This window comes from Vigna unguiculata, chromosome 8 (genome assembly GCF_004118075.2).
Source record: "Vigna unguiculata cultivar IT97K-499-35 chromosome 8, ASM411807v1, whole genome shotgun sequence".
Taxonomy (NCBI): Eukaryota; Viridiplantae; Streptophyta; class Magnoliopsida; order Fabales; family Fabaceae; genus Vigna; species Vigna unguiculata.
This window is the reverse complement of record NC_040286.1, coordinates 8,452,167-8,470,986: the sequence shown is the minus strand read 5'-3', so window position 1 is coordinate 8,470,986 and position 18,820 is coordinate 8,452,167. Positions and strand designations below refer to the sequence as shown.

The 18,820-nt window shown below is 32.6% G+C and overlaps 2 protein-coding genes across 2 annotated transcripts; one reads left to right on the top strand and one right to left on the bottom strand.

The window, feature by feature from the left end:
* Positions 1 to 1,303: 1,303 nt before the first annotated feature.
* LOC114193266 (ribosomal RNA small subunit methyltransferase H) lies at positions 1,304 to 5,291 on the top strand. The gene is made up of 5 exons (XM_028082994.1): positions 1,304 to 1,776; positions 2,402 to 2,626; positions 3,534 to 3,602; positions 4,303 to 4,495; positions 4,750 to 5,291. The coding sequence occupies exons 1-5, from the start codon at positions 1,420 to 1,422 to the stop codon at positions 5,160 to 5,162; spliced, it is 1,257 nt and encodes a 418-aa protein (XP_027938795.1). The 5' UTR covers positions 1,304 to 1,419; the 3' UTR covers positions 5,163 to 5,291.
* A 4,821-nt stretch (positions 5,292 to 10,112) lies between these two features.
* On the bottom strand, positions 10,113 to 13,411 carry LOC114193589. Its single transcript, XM_028083453.1, has 4 exons — positions 13,239 to 13,411; positions 10,994 to 11,066; positions 10,856 to 10,911; positions 10,113 to 10,466 (listed from the first exon to the last, which is right to left on the bottom strand). The coding sequence occupies exons 1-4, from the start codon at positions 13,283 to 13,285 to the stop codon at positions 10,352 to 10,354; spliced, it is 291 nt and encodes a 96-aa protein (XP_027939254.1). The 5' UTR covers positions 13,286 to 13,411; the 3' UTR covers positions 10,113 to 10,351.
* Positions 13,412 to 18,820: the final 5,409 nt, after the last annotated feature.

Genomic DNA, 18,820 nt, shown 5'->3' with positions numbered 1-18,820 from the left:
TTCCAATCAAACCATCCAATTTGCAATTATCACAATTCAATCAACAATTCAATCAATTAACAAGGTAGTGATTCAATTATAATTTCATTATACACATAACACAATTTTAATTTGAAATCAATTAGCAGCGGAAGAAAATTAAAATCCCAAAATATAATAATTAGATTCTTAAAAATTGGACAAAAAACATAAATTAAGTTTCATAATAATTTCATAAAAATCATCATAATTTCATCATACATATAAAGCGATTTCAAAATTTGAAATCAACCAGTAGCGGAAGAAAATTAAAATCCTAAAACCTAATACTTAGGTTCTTGAAAATTGGACAAGAACATAAATTAGGGTTCATAATAATTTCATAAAAATTCCTAAATTCATAGTTAGGGTTTATCATAATTTGAAAAAAACAAAACATAATTTGAAAAAAACCATATAGGAGAATTATAGATCTAATACGTGCATATTAGTTAGTAGTTTTCATGAAATAATAATTCATTCTAGAAGACTACTCTAAATCTTAATATTCATGAGTCTCACACATTCATGTACATAAATCATAATAGATAATAGATATTATCCATGAGAGATTTATTGAGAATAGCTCTTCAATCTCTGTTCGTTAACTTCCTTTTTCAATTTATCTCTTTATCTTAAGTCCTCCTTTCTTTTCTCACTCTTTTTTTTTTACTTCTTAATAATTTATTGTGAAAGAACATTATGGTGAGAGATAGAATCTTAATCCTTTTTATAAACCAACGTCTATCAAAATAAGACCAGACTTTATTTTATTTTTATTTTGTTTTATTTTATTAAAACTTTTCATAATAATTTATAGATCTTTATATTTTATTAAAACATATTTATCCTATTATAATATTTTAAATAAATAATATAATATAATTAATTCGTAAATTAATTATGAGATCCGACCATTCCATTCTTAGGTTTTTAGTGGCTTATTCAATTATGAACATACCTCCATGGTTAACAAAGCAAAGGGACGTGAATAGCCAAAACTCTATGCTGCATATGTGCCATAAAAACGAGTTAAAAAAGCAGAGACACTTGCATAATTGCACATAAGATCACCTATCTTTCCATGCTAATCTCCTCTGCTCGAAGATGACTATCTATCTATCGTTACTCTCAAATCGATACATATGAGTTGAAATAAATACAAAAATCACTCACTCTTGTATCACTTGAGAAATTATTAAATAAAGTCTTTAAAAATTCATATAAGTTTGGAAACTTAAGAGATAAATATATTATTTTTATTTTTTGTTATTTTAGTTACAACCTTTTAAGACGATAAGACAGCTTTTGGCACAAGGCGGAGTTTAGGTCTGAAGAAGCAAGGAAGTTGAGGAATGAGTGAATAGTGGGATCGTTGTGGTGTGTTCCCAAATCACAAAAATGGCGAAGCTTTGCAAAATATCATCCTCACTCTTCCTTTCACTATCCCTCAAACCGAAACTCATCTACCGCACCAATGCCTTTCTGCTTTCTCGTTCAACCGCCACCACCTCAAACCACAAGATACAGAATGCAAAAGCAGGCTTGGCCAAAGAAAAGCGCAGAACACGCTCCGACAAACACTTCAACCCAGACGCCATAATTCACCATTGCAACGTTAACCACTCCGACATCGACACCGCCACCAAGTTCTCGCACATTCCGGTCATGCTGGGCGAAGTCATGGACGTCTTCTCCGCCGCTTCCTTAACCTCCTTCGTCGATTGCACCCTCGGCGCTGCCGGTCACTCCACCGCCGTTAGTATTTTTATTCTTCTTTATTTGTTAATTTATCAGTTTCGCCAAAGATCGGATTTTTAATTTGTAAATAAACTGATTTTAGTTCATGGAGAAACTTTTTTCTTTTGTTTTTCTGATTTCCTTTTGTTAAAGTGTTTCTAGAAGAAGTTATCCAAAGATCGGTGAGCCTTCTCAATTTAATCGTGTTCTTGTACGTGTAAAGCTATTTCTAGTTTGGTCACTAATAACTATACATGTAGTAGTATTCTTAATTTGACCCCTACAAGTGTAGGGCATTCTCAATTTGGCTCCTATAATTCAAGGATCAAATTACAAATGTGTCACTTGGATAGAAACCATCTTAAGTATGCACACTCAAATTAATAATCTATTAGGGGTTCCTTCAAATTAATGTGTATTAGGGGTGATGGTGGGAAGAATCAAATCAGTAATAGGTTTACAAATGTGAATGTATATGGACAGCTTTAATAAGTTTTTTAGTGTAAATTGAGATTGGTTTTAGTGAGTGAAGTAATAATTCGTTATAGGAACTAACTGGAATGTTTCACCTTTTTGAAATTTGTGGAATTTTCATTGGGTGTTGTTGAAGGGCTGAGAAATGGAATAAAATGAATTGAAACAGGTGATCAAGGGTCATCCTGAGATGAAGTTTTTCGTGGGGATGGATGTGGATTCTGCTGCACACGACATTGCCCAACCACGCCTTGATGCCGTCTTAAGTGGTGATGTCAAAGCTTTTACAGTTTTGAGGAATTTTAGGGATGTGAAGTCTGTGCTTAGAGAAATCTCAGACTTACACATGGGTGTTGATGGGATCTTAATGGACTTGGGAATGTCATCTATGCAGGTTTGTTCTACAACCAAATATGCATAGGACATATTTGATTTACTTGTTGATAAGCACGTCAAAAAATGAGAAGTTAAAATGAAATAAAAATTTTCCTATAAATTCAAATCAGTTTATGTATAAGTTAATTCATATCAGTTCTCTTATTTGGGATATGTTTGGATAAACTTTTCTAAAAAATACTTACAGAAGAAGAAAATGGGAATGAAAGATGAAATAAGTTTTTCTATAAGCTAAAATTATCTTTAAAAACTTAGTTTTAGGTTATGCATAGACTACTTTTAACACATGAGAAATTTATTTCATTGTAAGTGTTTGTGGATAAGTTTATCCAAAACATACCCTTAGTTTCTCCAAAAACGTTATTGTAACTTACGTATACACTAATTTTTAGTTTATACAAGAAGCTTAATTCACATATTTTCTACAGTGTCTGTTGAGAAGTTTATTCAAAGAGGATCATCATACCCTTCATTAATTTACCTGCACACTTGTGTTTCAGCTATTGTGGTTTCAAATTGCTGCTCACTTGTTGAAATTACAATTGGCCGCTATTGCAATTGCTAAGACAGTACATGGATAAGTGCTTGAGTATTTTGGATCTCAGACTTCGGGGTGCATTTGGATAAACAACTTAATTAAGCTTTTAAAGAATAAATGTTTATCATTTTAGGATTGTTTTATTTTATTTCTTTGAGCAAAGAGGAAATAAGGTTTAATTGTTTTGAAGTTATCCAAGAGATTTTGTTGAAATAGGCTAAATTTAACTTATGAAAATATAAACTGTTTTTATAAACACTCCTAAAGCACTTACAGGGGTGCTTATGTCATCATTCCAAAGAAAATTTAAATAAGCTATATTCCAAATGCACTAGTGTTGATTTTTCTTATGTATTTTTGGTTTTAGGTAGACAATCCTGCAAGAGGATTCAGTGTGCTCAGTGATGGACCCCTTGATATGCGGATGGATCCTCAGGTATAGTTTCTCAGGCATTTTGTATCTCTGTGAAATTTAAGCTCTTTTGATAAAGAATGGGATCAGTAGATATGGTGGAAGCTGTTTGTTTTTGTATTGCATTACATGTAATGTTGTTGCTGACATAATAATTGCAAGGTTCAAAATTGCCGGGATGGCATCAAATATATGTTGTTTAATGTTGTCTGCCCATTTTTTTTGTTGTCTCCTCGCAAAGTTAAGATGGTTCAATCCAAGTTGCTATTTCTAAACGGTTTGGTTTCTCTAAAGAAAGTGATGCATATGTTCCAAATATGGAGTTATAGCCAATTGATTATTCAATTAATGGCAGCGATTGTAACAAAGTTCCGCTGCATACATATGCACCAAATCATAGAGTTGTTAAAATTCTCTCTCTAAAGTGTCCCTCTTTCTTTAAAGGAGTAAAATTTATTTCTAAAATACCTTCTCTAGAAGTTTAGATATATGATCTGTAGTACCAAGTTATCTGTGTAATCAATGCTGCAAACTCGTTTGATGGCTTTCTTTAATCCTTCTTGTTGTCAAAATGTGCCTATTTCCTCTTTTACCACACTATGGTTGTTGTTTTCGGTAATCAAGGCGAACTAGTTTCTCGTGTAATTATACCCAGTTGACCGCTTGCTGATGAGTAATACATACTTTTTCTTTGCTATTGAACTGATGCACAGGCCTATGACAGGCAAGTCTTAAAGCAGAGGACATATTAAATTCCTGGCCAGATTCTGAAGTGGGTCGTATCCTAAGAGAATATGGAGAAGAAAGTAATTGGCGAACCCTGCAAAAGAAAATTGTCAATGCCCGATTACACGGTGGATTTCACTCTACCACTGATTTGCTAGATCTTATCAAGCGTGTGACTCCTCCAATGAAAGGTAGTTCCTTCTCCAGGCTTCTTTTTTTGCAGTTCTGTGTTCTCTTTAACTTATAAACATCACTTCTCGTGCATGCCATTAATCGATCATCACATATGTTTCTGTTATGTTCTCAACTATGTCATTCCTGATATTCATGTATGCTAACTTTCAAAGAGAGTTATAACATTTTTTTCACTCTTACCTTTTGTTTCATCAGAAGGTGTGAACTGTAATTAATTGTCCATGTTCAAACTTCAATTTCACTGTAATAGGTGGAAGACAAGGTTGGATAAAAACAGCAACACGGGTTTTTCAAGCTCTGAGAATTGCTGTTAATGATGAACTGAAGACACTTGAGGATTCCCTCTATTCTTGTTTTGATTGCCTTGCACCAAGGGGTAGACTTGCTGTCATATCTTTTCACAGTCTTGAAGACAGAATTGTGAAGCAGACATTTCTTAATATAGTCAAAGGAGGCGAAGATATGGAAGAAAGGGAGAGCCTGAACAGTGATTTGAGGAAGACTAGTGATGAAATCAAAGAAAAAGAAGCATGGATAAAGCAAGTAATACATGGTTCAAATGGAACAATTCTCACAAAAAGACCAATCACACCATCTGGAGAAGAAGAAAAATTGAACCGCAGAAGTAGAAGTGCAAAGCTCAGGGTTATTCAGAAGCACTGAATATAAAATATGACAAACTGTTGTCTGGTGTAGAAGTAGAACTAGAAGAAATTAAGATTAAGAAATTGTGTTATTCTTTGGTTTAGATGAATTTTGTAAGGATTGATTTACATACATTTAAATTTTGTCACATTGTGTCTCACAAATAGGAGTTACATAAAATTGTAAAAATGTGTCATTCTAGCATTTAGTTCTACATGTTAAGAAATTCTGTGACAAAATAACCTAAACTTACAGTGAAAAAATTTCAAGGAAATTATCCAAATACTTATGATAGTAGTCGGTTCTTCAATCTTTTATAGACGAAATTGCCCTTACAGATAAAATTAATATATTATTATTTATTGTTATTATTGTTATTAATATAATAATAATTATTATTAATTTCATTATTATTATTTATTATTAATAATATAATATACTTATTTAATATTAATATTATTATTATTTTGTTATTAAAAGAAATAATAATTAGAGAAATTTTATTTTATAAAAATTAAATAACAAATAATATTTACTTTCCATTCTAGCATGGAATCGATTCCTTACTTTTTGGAATCGATATATCAAAATATATGTGTATGGATTGATTTTATACTTATTAAAATCGATTTCCTTTGGTCTTTGCTTTCACTCATTATTCACAAATCAGATTCAATGGGACTAATTTTGTAAAGCTCTTTCTTCCCTCAAATCTCTTCCTATCAATGAGATGGAATATTGAGCTCATCATGCAAATTAGCTCTTTCTCCCTCCTGCAAATCCTTACATGTGAACGCAAAATTCAATCGTTTATGCATCGTCGCTAACTCTTAGTAATAGTAAATTTGCGCATTCAAACACAACGTTAAGGATTGATTTGAGGGAAGAGAGGGAGAGGAAGGAATTATGTGGATTTGAGAGTAAAATTGGTATTGTTTATTTTAAGGGATTTAAAGGTGGTGATGGATAAATTTAGGAGTGAAGTTTATGAGTGATTGTAGTTAGAGCTGCCATCTTTTATTTCAGCCCCTGGGCTGACCCTGGCCCCCTATAGAGCTAGGCCCCATTTTGGTGGCCCATTTATGAGGGGGCTTTTTCAAAGTCTCTTGCCTCCAAAGCCCTCAAGTCGGTGGGTTGGGACAAGATAGGACCAGGTCAACCCCTCAGATAACTCTTTGTTCAAAAAACAAGGGAAATACATCTTCGTTCAAAACTATTCTTCTTCTTAAATTTCTTTCGCCCAAGCTCAAGACAATATCTTCCCAAACTGCCATCATCTACGGCGGAGCTTGACGGCAGCATACAACGAAAAAGTGATATCAGAGGTAATCCTTTTGTGTGTGACTAATACCTCTTTGAAATTTGACTACAAATCCCTTTTTGCATTTTTTCTTCAATTTTGGGGATTCCAATTCTAATATAGAGTACATTATTTGCGTTATCCTTTTTGCATTTTTTCTTGAATTTAGGGGACTGCAATTATGATATACATTACATTATTTGTGTTGTGTACGTTATGCAGGTTGTGCTTGTAGCCTCTGATAGTAGCCCACGATGGTTGACGAAGCATCTACTAAGTTTGGCTTCATGAAGGAGTGGGCAGTGGACCCTTTATGTTTGTTAGAGATATTAAACACGGTGAACTTGTGCTTTCTCATACTAAGGAGTTTGGCTTCAAATTAAGTGAACTTGTTCAACTAAAAACTGTCATTGCTATCGAAATTAAGGTGAGATCCTGGCATCACACCAAGTCTATAACATGTTTTGTTTCTGCTATCTTTAAAATAAATTTCACATGTTATCTTGGTGTCACAATGCAGAGCTAGGCTTTAGAGTAGTCTTGTAGAAAAACCACCATAATATTAAATTTGGAAGGTTTTTTGTTTTGCCAATTTTGTATTTCGTTCTTAATATGGACTAGGTCATTTTGCTTTTGGCTATATCTTAATGAGAGAAGAAAAACATGATTTCTCTTCACAGCCCAGTAATAAGTGAAAAATACTAGGTCTTAGAATTGTGAACAAAAGGGATAAATGCATGGTAATTAATCCGGGTAAGAACATTTCGATAGAGGTAGTTAATCCGGGTAAGAATTATCTCTTCAACACAACAATCTCTCAAGGTCTTTTATAACTCATGGGGTGGTAGCTTGAGGAGCTACGTATTTCGGCTCCAAAATTTCATCCTAGATTATAACTCCAAAGTCTGCTTCTTTGGAAAACTTGAGTGAACTCATTGAGATTTCTCTCAGTCATAACCAACTTAGATGACCTACCCCAAATGAAATAAGAAGCCTTTCTAGACTTAAGACAATAGATTTGTCTAGTAATGCATTGAACTTAAGCTTTCTAATTTCTAGTAATGCAACAAAGTTAAACAATGTAATTTCTGCAGCAAGAGGTGTTCCTATGAGCAGAGCTCATATAAGTGTTGGTGGTTATTATGATGGTCTGTGAAGCATTGATTAGGTGGGTGCATGAAGCAATTGGAGTTTTACAATGGAAGAGTAGTTCCATAAGATCTATGAGTCTGGCCATATTCTATATTGTTGTAAATAATTGATGCCAGATTTCTAAAAGAAAACCATGATGCTAGATTGTTGTTCATGTTTGTTTGCTCTGTATATTTTCTGTGATCTTGTAAATTAAGTCATAGATCGTAGGAACTTTTGTTATTATTTGATTATAATTTTTGAATTAATATATCAACATGTTTCTAGCTTTACCATCATTGATTAAAATATTAATGTTTCAAATTTTAAGGAAGTAAAATATATATTTAACAAAATTTAGAGTTAGGTTATAATTGCTAACTTTTTCTATTTAGTTGTTGTACTAATCAAAGACTATTTAGTTATTATTTCACATGCTTCTTAAAGACAAGTTTTAATTGTTTGTTTAAAAAAAAAATAGGACATTTAATAAGGGTATGTTTGGATGGAATTTTCTCATAAAGACTTCTAAGAAAAACAGTGAAACTAAATTGGAAGCAGTGGATAAATTATTTTATGCGTTGGTCTCCTCATGCATTTTTTTACTGCTTTTCAGAACTGTGCCAAATCTATGGGTGTTGAAGTAGACTAACTGATGCTAAAATCCACTGTGGCGAGGTTACAAATTGTGGCATGGTAGTTCAGAAAATGTCACAAGAATGTGTTAACAATATAAATGTGGATGGTTGGTGATGCTACCTTTTAGTCAATTTTCTCGTGCTTTTGTGCACTTTACAATGTCAATGTTGGAATATTTTTTGTTGTTTACGGTGCAATGAGTGTCATGTTGTTTACAGTGCATATAGATGCAAAATAGGGAAGATGCATATGTTGTTTTGTTGTGGTTTTTTTTTCAGTTATTTCTATTTTTTTGTATTCATAATGAATATTTTTTTCTTAAAAAAAAAAGGCCCATGGGCTGGTCCTATATCACAGGACTTTTGTGGACTTTTGGGTCTTGTGGACTTTTCCCATAAGGGGCTTTTTGGCCCTGTAAGCTTTTCTAACCCCAACCCATGTGGGCCAGGGCCAAATCATGAGAAATGGGTCAATTTGACATGTCTAATTGTAGTGTTGTGATAGATTAAAAAAAGTTAATAAATATAAAAGTAAGATTATCAAATTGTCCTTGATGTTAAAAGTTAATATAAATTAATATCTAAATAGGCTATAATTATTTTTTAAAATTTTATTGAATCAATGAAATTTTAAAAAAATATATAATTTTTTTAAAAAAAAAACAATATATTTCATACGACAATAAATTAAATATTTACATATTGAATGTTTTGGTGACAAATAATTTATTTACAATGTATTTGGTATGAAAATAATCCTCCAAGGCCACTCCACTTCTTGAGAAACAAAAGTAGAAGTAAAAAAAATTGCATGGAATCGAATTTGAACAAAGGGAATCGTTCCAAAGCCCATGGTAAAAACATGGAATGAGATCCATGATGGAGGAAATCATTTATAACCACATGCCACAAGCATGGCATCGATCCATGATGAAAGGAATCATTCCCAACATAACCAAACTAGAATAAAGAACCAGTTCCATCTCTCTCCATAACAATTCGTCTCCTTCTACAATATTTGAGAATCGTTCCAACATGTTCCATATTTGATTCCAATGCTTCGTCTTCTTCATTTTTGTTACCATGGACCTACACAAAACCGACCATCATTCCTCCATTATTGATACGGGTTCTTCACCATGAACGATGACCTCTTCTCCATTTCCACAAACTCAACACACCACGACACATGTGGTAGCATGTGCATAAAATGTGAATTGATAGAAAGATTATTCAGTAAATGATCGTTGGTCACTCTCAAATCACCACAAATATTACGAGATGAGATTTAGGAACAATCCCACTGTTCATTGCTCCCAAACTCCTCCTCTCATACCCAAACGAACACAATTAATACACTCTAATCATTGCTTCCTAAAGCACACTAAATGTATACAAAAGAAAACAACACTAGTTTTCATATATTTAGCATAAATAACTCCCGGAAAAATCACATTTAAAAACCAAGTAAAGTTTGATTTAGAGAAACAGAAAACTAATCATCTTTAAAATAAACATAAACCTGTCCATTTGCTAAAATCACAAGAAAACAAACCGATCCATTACTATAGTATGTAAAATAATTGAAACCGAAATGAAAATATTTTTTAATATCATTAAATTTTGCATTAAGATTGAAATAAAATTATGTGCATTAATAATAATACAAAATGACAAACTACTGCAATACGTTTGTCGACTTTTACAATAATATCTAGGAAATGATACCAGCACGAAGAGTGATTTTTTTATATTAGAAATCATACCAAGAGTTAATTGTTATTAAATTACTATGTAAAAATGTTGTAGACAGGTATATGAACATTACATCCTATAAATATGTCAATCTACACATTATGAGACCTCCTTCTATACGCACTATAGCAACAACTTTCTAAATTTCAGGAAACAATTTTCACCTGTGCCACCAACTATCGTCCAGGAATTGAAAGTAAATACAAGTACATTACTGGAGTTACCGAGCATATTATGTACTAAACACTTTAAACATCATCTATAAAAATTCAAAACTGAATGTGAACACTTTTCCAACTTGAAAGAAACAAATACAGTTACATTTAGACGGTAGAAGTTAATAGTACACTTCAACAACCAAATATTCAATAGATAATGAGATGTCACAACTTCATTTCTTGGCCAAATTGTTCAATAGTTTTTGTGGCTAGCGTCAGGACATCTACAAAAGCACTAAATGATGCCCGCAGAAATCTGGCTTCTGTTGCCTCAAAGTGCCTGAATAAGATTACACATTCAGCATGCCCTTTAAGCTAAATTAACTAATGAAAGTAGTAAATGAATCCTTTTAGGTAAAAGAGACCAACATTAACGCCTAACATATTGCAGATGATATTTAAAATTGTAGTTAAGTCAAAATATCTTCATGAGAAAATTGCAATTAACCCAAACATGATGCAAATAGATAGGCATCTATACCTAACATTTCATACCCAAATTTGATGGCTAAAACTTAATTGCAAACTTCACTTGAGTTACCAAAACTACGTATTTTATATCTCATTCACTCTTAATAACCTAATAACATTAATTGCTTTAACCAGCAAATGAAGCTTCACTAAACTGACAATAAACAGTCAACTATTAATACTCAAGAGGATACTCACACTGACAGCTTTCCATCTGACACTGACATGCCTCGTTTTACTTTATCAGGTTGCAACTGCAAAAGGCGCATAATTATATAAAAACTAGGTGAAAATAATTGGTAAAACATTGGATAGATCATGTGCCCAGACAATTACCTCTTTATCAACTGCTAAGGTAGCATACACAATGGAAGCGTTCTCTTCAGATCCAAAATCCATTTCCATGTCACTGTAATTGTCATTCCGTTAATTACATGTTTGTCAATATTTCAGTACACAAGGGAAATCTCAGAATTTTCTAAGCAAGTTTTTCTCGTGGCAGTGAATCTTTTATGTTGAAGAAATTTACACACAATTAATGTACATATATTTACTAGATCAGAACATTGTTAAAAACAAAAAAATGTTTACATAAATATTTAACTGATTAGGTCATAAACTTGAGATTTTGATTGCATTTGGCTTACTAAGTTCAAGAAATTTATACACAATTAATGTACATATATTCACTAGATCAGATGATTCTTAAAAACAAAAACATTTTACCATAAATATTTAACTGATTAGTTCATAAACTTGAGATTTTGATTGTATCTGGCTTACTAATAATAAGTTCTGGCCTAAAAACAGAACTTGGGCCAACTATTTTATTCAGGCAGTGCAAAGCACAAGAAAGCTTTATGATTTGGGTAATTCACTCCAAAAGGCAGGAAAAAGAAATAAGTAAAGGAAACTTCTTATGCTGACTACACAGATTGGTTAGGAAGGTAACATGAATGTACGGATGAGTGCCTCACAGGCATGATCGACTAAAATCAATTTGCTGACAGTAGTTTTCTCTGAGAAGCCTAGGGCTCTGGTTGCCTTTTGTTAGAATTTCGACTTATTGCCCTTCTGAAATTGAATAAAACTCACACTAGTTCTTGTTCCTGGTCATTTCCAGTCCTAACTTTAATTTCATTAGTAGCCCAATAACAAAGAGGATACACAATGAAGTCAAATGCAACAGCTACGAAATGCCAATCTAAAATGTCCAGACATGACTGCACAAAAACTCAAAAATTTTAAGTCTAATATTAACAAACCTTTTGTCAACAATGAATCACATCTTTCTCAATATGTTAGTTGAGAATTTAAAGTTTTGTGGGGTAGGAAGACTTTCCAATTTTTAAATATTTTCTTTTCCTAATATTATGAATCAGCCATAAATTTATCCTCTAAAAACCTATCCACATAACTTGGTTTCATCATGCACTCATACTTTTACAGTTAGAAGGCAAGAGGAATTTCAAGTGTTGTTTTCTACATAGTTCCTTGTTACTACAATCTTCTGTCCTAGGTCCTCTCCAACTTTTATCTTCTTACTAAATCAATATCATAATTCCTATTAATCAATATATGTCCTCACGCAAAACATGCAATAAAACTCAATATAACAGTTAATCCATACACATCATCTAGACTAAATTTCTTTTATGCAGGAAATATATTTGGGCAGCAATATAACGTCTGATTTGGGAACCATTGCCATCATGTGATACATCAAGGTTTCTAATTCCACATCCTCACAATGTACTTGTCACCTAAGAAGATAAACATTGCAAACACATTTCTATAACTTCAATAAACTCTATTCTATTACTATAGCGTCTAAATATCCTGCTGGCAGAATTAGAGGTATACATATAAACTAAGTTGTCCTTTTACTTTCCCAGATCAAGATTTTCAGCCATAAGTTTGCAATGGCAATGTGTCAAAGCATGAAATAAAAATGTTTCTAAGAAGTAATTATCGTCTGTGAGATATGAAAATAAGAAAGAAAAAAAAAACTTATATAAGCTATATTGTTGAAGTTCTCTCATATTACTTATTTAAAAGTTGGTTTTTAACTTATGAAAAAGCTAATTTTAACTTTTTTTTCCATTTCTTTCTTCTCTTACAAGTGCCTTCTCCAGTATAGCTTTTGTATTTCCTAAATTGAACAGGGATTATATCGATGACATACAAGACAAGACATGCTAGCAACACATAGAGTAATATTATTGGTCAAAATTGATTGAAAGTCATAAAATAAAGAGAAAATAATTGAATTAAAGATACGAACCACAAAAAGTTGTGATATACCAATAGTAAAATTGGGTTTCTAGCTTTTCTCCCCACAGAAGGGTATCAAAGCAACATACCGCAACATAGAAACCAAATTCAAAACTTTAACAAATATCATCAACAAGAAATACAATTCACTTCCGAATTCTCAACACAGAAAAAGAAGAATAACGAAAAACATGAAAAAGAGAAGGAACATGAAGAAAGTAAATGTACACATGCCACATCACCATTTGTAGAATGGAAAACGCTGGCTAATTACAAAATTGGTTGAAAAGTTTAGATAGAGAGAAACCATGAGAATTCCCATTGCGGTTGGTCATGTGGTGCGGTGGAAGCCATGTGTGAACCTTGAAAGCGTGAAGTGGCTCTGACGGCAGAGGAACGGGAAACAGAGTGGTGCAAGTCAGGGTATGTAAGTGATGGAGGGAACAAGAGTCTGAAATAGGGTTTCTTTACAAAGCATAACGAGGGAAAAGAAAAACGATTTTTTTCCTAAAATAAACCCAAATAAAAAATAATTACTAAAACATTATATATTTTTCCTAAAATAAATCCAAATAAAAATAATAATTACTAAAACATTATATACTTTTTTCTAAAATAATTATCTAACTTATACTTTGAAATGATTAGGTTAAATCATACCGAAGGTCTCCTTCTTTATATTTGACTCAATTGGGACCATATTCTGAAAAATTCGTTGCAATTAAATAATTTTCGTTAGTGTTAGTAGTACACTAACGTGGTCAACTATGTGACATGTGTCAGCATGTGATTTTCTTTACTTTTTAATTTTTTTCTTGTTTAATCTTTTTTATAATTCTTTTAAAAAAATAAGATTGTCACGTGTCAATCTGACATTGTGCCACATGACAGAGATAGTATGATATAGTAGTGTCACTGTCATGTGCCACGTGTCACTGCCATGTACCACGTGTCATTATTGGATGTGAGAAGTCTCGATGTAGTTATTGTGTTTGTTATTTTGTCTTAATTTGGTTCCAAATTTTTTAAATTGAATCAATTTCGATCTTTATTCAAATTGAGACAAAATTTTACCTTTATATAAATGTTACTATGATATTTCTAACAAGATTAATTTTTTATTTTACATTGAACTTTATTTGAATATTGTTTCAAATATTTATATATCAATAATTTATAGACAAATATTAGAGTTTATTTAAAAATAACAACTTTATAAATTGAATTGTAAAATTTTAAATAAATATATTTATTTTAAATTGTTATAAAATTATTTTAAAATTTTATATTTGAATTTATAAAGTTTTTTTATTTTATAAACAACTCTAACATTTATCTATAAATTATAGATATGTAAATATTTAAAACAAAATTTAAATAAAAAATGCAAAATATACATTTAAATAAAATTAATTTTATTAAAAATATCAATTATAATAGAAATATCATTGTAAAATTTATATAAAAATTAAATTTGGTATGGGAATGAAATTAATTCAGTTTTAAAAAAAAATTGGGACCAAATTGTTACAAAATAACAAATACTATATTGAAACTTTTCACATTCAATAGTGACACGTGAACTATGATTGCCACGTCACACCGTATTTACCACGTGGCACAATATTAAATTGACACGTGACAATTTCATTTTTAACAAAATTATAAAAAAACTTTAAAAAAAAGAAGAAATCATGTGTTAACCTTGTTAGCGTACTACTGACAAAAATAACTTAATTCTAACGAATTTTCTAACTTAAGAACTCAATTAAGTTAAATAAAAAGAAGTAAATCTACTTAAAATTTCGTTACAAAAATAGAGAAATCCGAAATTATTTAAGCAAATAATTATTTTCTAAAGTAGAACTGGTCACTGTACACAGAAATCGTGTTTTATGTAATCGATTCCTAAACTACAAATTATATAAATTTTGACATCTCTCCATTTGTAAAACGATTTTTTGGGAGTAGATTGCAATACTGTAACACCCCATTTAATTAATAATCGTAATTAAAGGAAATGTCACAACGAAATAGTATAGTGGCGCAGTCTTAGAGTTTCCATATAACGCCTTACAATGAACCAAGACTTACAATGATGCCAAACTAAACCAGATACAGAAATTTAATTGAAATGAAATGGAAGTTTAAAGGACAGCCAATACATGGGTCGTGGCCTTAAAAGAAAGCCCAGAGTAGAAAATCCAGCCCAGATGGCTAAGCAGTGGAGTCACCGTTCCCCTGTTGACCGCGAAGACCTCTCGCATATGCTCCTAATATACTTCCTTCTCCTATCATATCATCATACTTAATTGATCTTCAAAGCTCTGCCTCCCATAAGCTTCCAACTACACGTCTGCTTTCCCTATACACTTCATGGCCTCCACCCTTAACCTTAAACCTCCCACATTGTTCCACTTTGAATCTTAGACATTGTCAAGATGTAAAACCAAGTTGATTTCTCAAACCTTGCCGCATGAACACACACTGATATTTTCTCATACACTAATCTCTGAACTCAACTCTTCTGGTAAAACTTGTGGTATACGATCTTAGAACTTGATCTTGTATCTCTCTCAACTTAAAGCATTGCTTCTTAAATTTTAACATCATCTCTCAGCACTCTAAACCAAGACTCAACTTTCATCATCTATCAATATACAATCTTCTACATCTTCGCACCTTTGAGACAAGAGACTTCCTCCTAGGCCCCACCAATCCTGGTAAGGGTGAGTAGGTCAAGTTGAGCTTGAATCTGCATTCCCTCATCGCTACAGACACGAGACACAAAACACAGAGGCGTAACAGGACAAACTACGACATACAAGGCAACACTCCATCATCTACAGACAACCAAACCTTCTGTCTGTCACCCTTCCTTCCCCAAACCATTAGAATTAAGAAAGGAAAAACAATCTTTGATCTAGTCATGAGTGTGCACCCTCATCACTTTATCAAGACGTTTTCTGTTCTTAAAACTTTTAATTTCACTGACAAACTCGACTAGACTTGACAAATTACGCCTACAAGGCATGACAAACCCACAACCTCAGGTCATTCTAAGGACGAACTGCTCTGATACCATTAATGTAACACCTCATTTAATTAATAATCGTAATTAAAGGAAATGTCACAACGAAATAGTATAGTGGCGCAGTCTTAGAGTTTCCACATAACGCCTTACAATGAACCAAGACTTACAACGATGCCAAACTAAACCAGATACAAAAATTTAACTGAAATGAAATGGAAGTTTAAAGGACAGCCAATACATGGGCCGTGGCCCTAAAAGAAAGCCCAGAGTAGAAAATCCAGCCCAAATGGCTAAGCAGCAAAGTCATCGTTCCCTTGTTGACCACGAAGACCTCTCGCATCTGCTCCCATCAATAAATTGATGATCATCGCAAAAGAGAGAAGAGCCACATATAAGACAACCAGACAAACAAACAAGATAAGCTAGAGCCGTAAAGATTTCATCAATGCATTCAGATATACTTTCGCAATCCAATATACGTACATCACCCAAGCATATTATAACCTTCTAAATTAATACACTACGACTAGACTCGACTCATCCGGATACATATAACCTGGTCGGATTCAGCAGATGCTTGCACTTGTGGTGGATACCTCTGCTCACCCCCGAGTTATGTGTTACAAGTGTTATAAGTGTTACAATGAATCAATTCCCTCACACACAAGGTTAGACCTTAATGAGTTTCAGGCCTCCTGCTACTCTCACCACAGGAGTCAACCCACTCTAAATGAGTCTAACTGACTCCTTAAAGTGTCAGGATGCAATCCTTACCTTGAATCTTTACCAAGTTATATAGATAGGGCACCACCATGGACACCCACTAACAGGGGCCATGGAATTACGTCCCGACCACTGAAGCACGACCCTGAAGTCTCACCTAAAGACTTCAAGGAATTACGTACTGACCAAATACCAAACATATACAAATATCCAAGTAACAAATACATATATCATGCATAGGAACCTCACACCAGCATCTGTAACCAATCCTCATTTATCATATATTGAATCATTACCAACTCGTTATTCCCAACCATGAGTAAAGTGCTTCCTCTCATACCAATACCATGCCACTGGATTACTAACCATCAATGTCCATCGTTGCTCATGTAAAATTCGTGACCACACACACACACACACACACACACACACACATATATATATATATATATATATATATATATATATATATATCCAACCTCTCATGTATAATTCATAAAGAGATCATGCCAAACTCACAATTCACCACACGTAACCCTCTCTTAATCATGCATAATCACCCTCATCATGTCGTTATACAATAACCCAGTCAATCGCATGCTAACCATCCAAGAACAGAGAGAAAACCAACTCAGAACGTATCCTCGCCCAACTCCTCGCTCAAGCTGAAGGGCCTCGCCCAGGCAAGAGAGACTCTCGCTCAGGCGAGCTCCCTTCGCCTAGGTGAGAGCTCATGAATCTGGAACAGTGGCTTATGCACGTTCTCGCTTAGGCGAGACGCTCGCTTGCTCAAAACTGAGTGGGTCGCCTAGGTGACCATTCGCGCGAGAAGGCCTGGGCGAGCCTATGCTCACCTCGCCTAGGCGAGACAAGCTCACTTGGGCGAGATTATCAATCGCCACCACTGTCCGTACCTGCAACAGTTCAAGAATCATAAAAATACAAGCAAAACAACCTGCAATCGCATTAAACAACGAGGTTCTAGCTTCCCGTACCTGGGAATAATCTAGCACAAGACTTTGACGCTGAATGGAGGAACACCATAGCTATAGGAGAGGATTATGGAGCTAGAAAAAGAACAACAGTGGGTACGTTACGGGAACATTAACATTGGCTACACAATAGGACCAAAGATTGGAAGCTATGCGTTGGGGAATACTTACGTGAGTAGAACGAGGTTGAGCTAGGCTTGAATCTGGTTAAACATTGAAACCCTAACGAAGTGACGGCTGCGACTCTAAGCACCAAGGGAGCAGATTCTGAAAGTGTAAAATGAGTGAATTAGGACAGACTTTGAGGTGGTTTTATCCTTTGGGCCAGCCCTTAGGCCCAATAACTTAAAGGCAGCCCTTAAAACTTTAGGACAGAAAACTGGGCCTTACAAATACAGGTATTTTTTTATATTTAAATATTTAATTAAGTAAGTAAATAATAGAAATAAAATTATAAATATGTATATTTAATTAATAAATTATTTATAATAGAATAATACAAAAATATTGATAACAATTATATATAATATATTTTTCATAATATAAAAGAACATGTAAAAAAATATAAAACTATTTTTAATGATTGAAAAAGTTTTAGATTTATCAATTTATGAATGATATTAAATGTGTGTATATATATATATATATATATTATAACTAATAATAATATTTATAAATATTTAAAAGTTATATTAAAACAAAATTAAAGTTACAATTAATAATTATAAATATTGATTTAAAATTTTTTAGTTTTATTAAAAATATGTTAAAGTATAATTAATATTTACTTAAACATTATCTAATAATAATATAATTTATATTACCTATTAAAAAATCATTACTTTAATAATTTATATCGACTATTAAATTTATTAGTAATAAATTTATTAGTAATAAATGCAATTGTAAAATTCATAACAAAATTTAATTTTAAACGATATTCCCATATATTTAAATTACAAACATTAAAAGTGTAAGCATAATTTAAATTAAAAATAACTACGAAGTTTTTAATATTTAGGTGATAGAAAAATAATAATATATATATTGTATGGACCAATTGGCGTGCCAAACGTTAATTGGTCGATATTATCTCAAAATAATTTATATAATTAGTTGGAGTCCATGTTTGATGGTGTG

What these genes read in the sequence shown, in the direction of transcription:
- LOC114193266 (XM_028082994.1), top strand. Translation starts at nt 1,420, where the DNA reads ATGGCGAAGCTTTGCAAAATATCATCCTCACTCTTCCTTTCACTATCC. An exon ending in CTGCCGGTCACTCCACCGCC is followed by an intron (nt 1,777 to 2,401) that starts GTTAGTATTTTT and finishes GAATTGAAACAG; the next exon opens with GTGATCAAGGGTCATCCTGA. An exon ending in TGGGAATGTCATCTATGCAG is followed by an intron (nt 2,627 to 3,533) that starts GTTTGTTCTACA and finishes TTTTGGTTTTAG; the next exon opens with GTAGACAATCCTGCAAGAGG.
- LOC114193589 (XM_028083453.1), bottom strand. Translation starts at nt 13,285, where the DNA reads ATGGCTTCCACCGCACCACATGACCAACCGCAATGGGAATTCTCATG. An exon ending in CCTTAGCAGTTGATAAAGAG is followed by an intron (nt 10,912 to 10,993) that starts GTAATTGTCTGG and finishes CGCCTTTTGCAG; the next exon opens with TTGCAACCTGATAAAGTAAA. An exon ending in TCAGATGGAAAGCTGTCAGT is followed by an intron (nt 10,467 to 10,855) that starts GTGAGTATCCTC and finishes AATCTTATTCAG; the next exon opens with GCACTTTGAGGCAACAGAAG.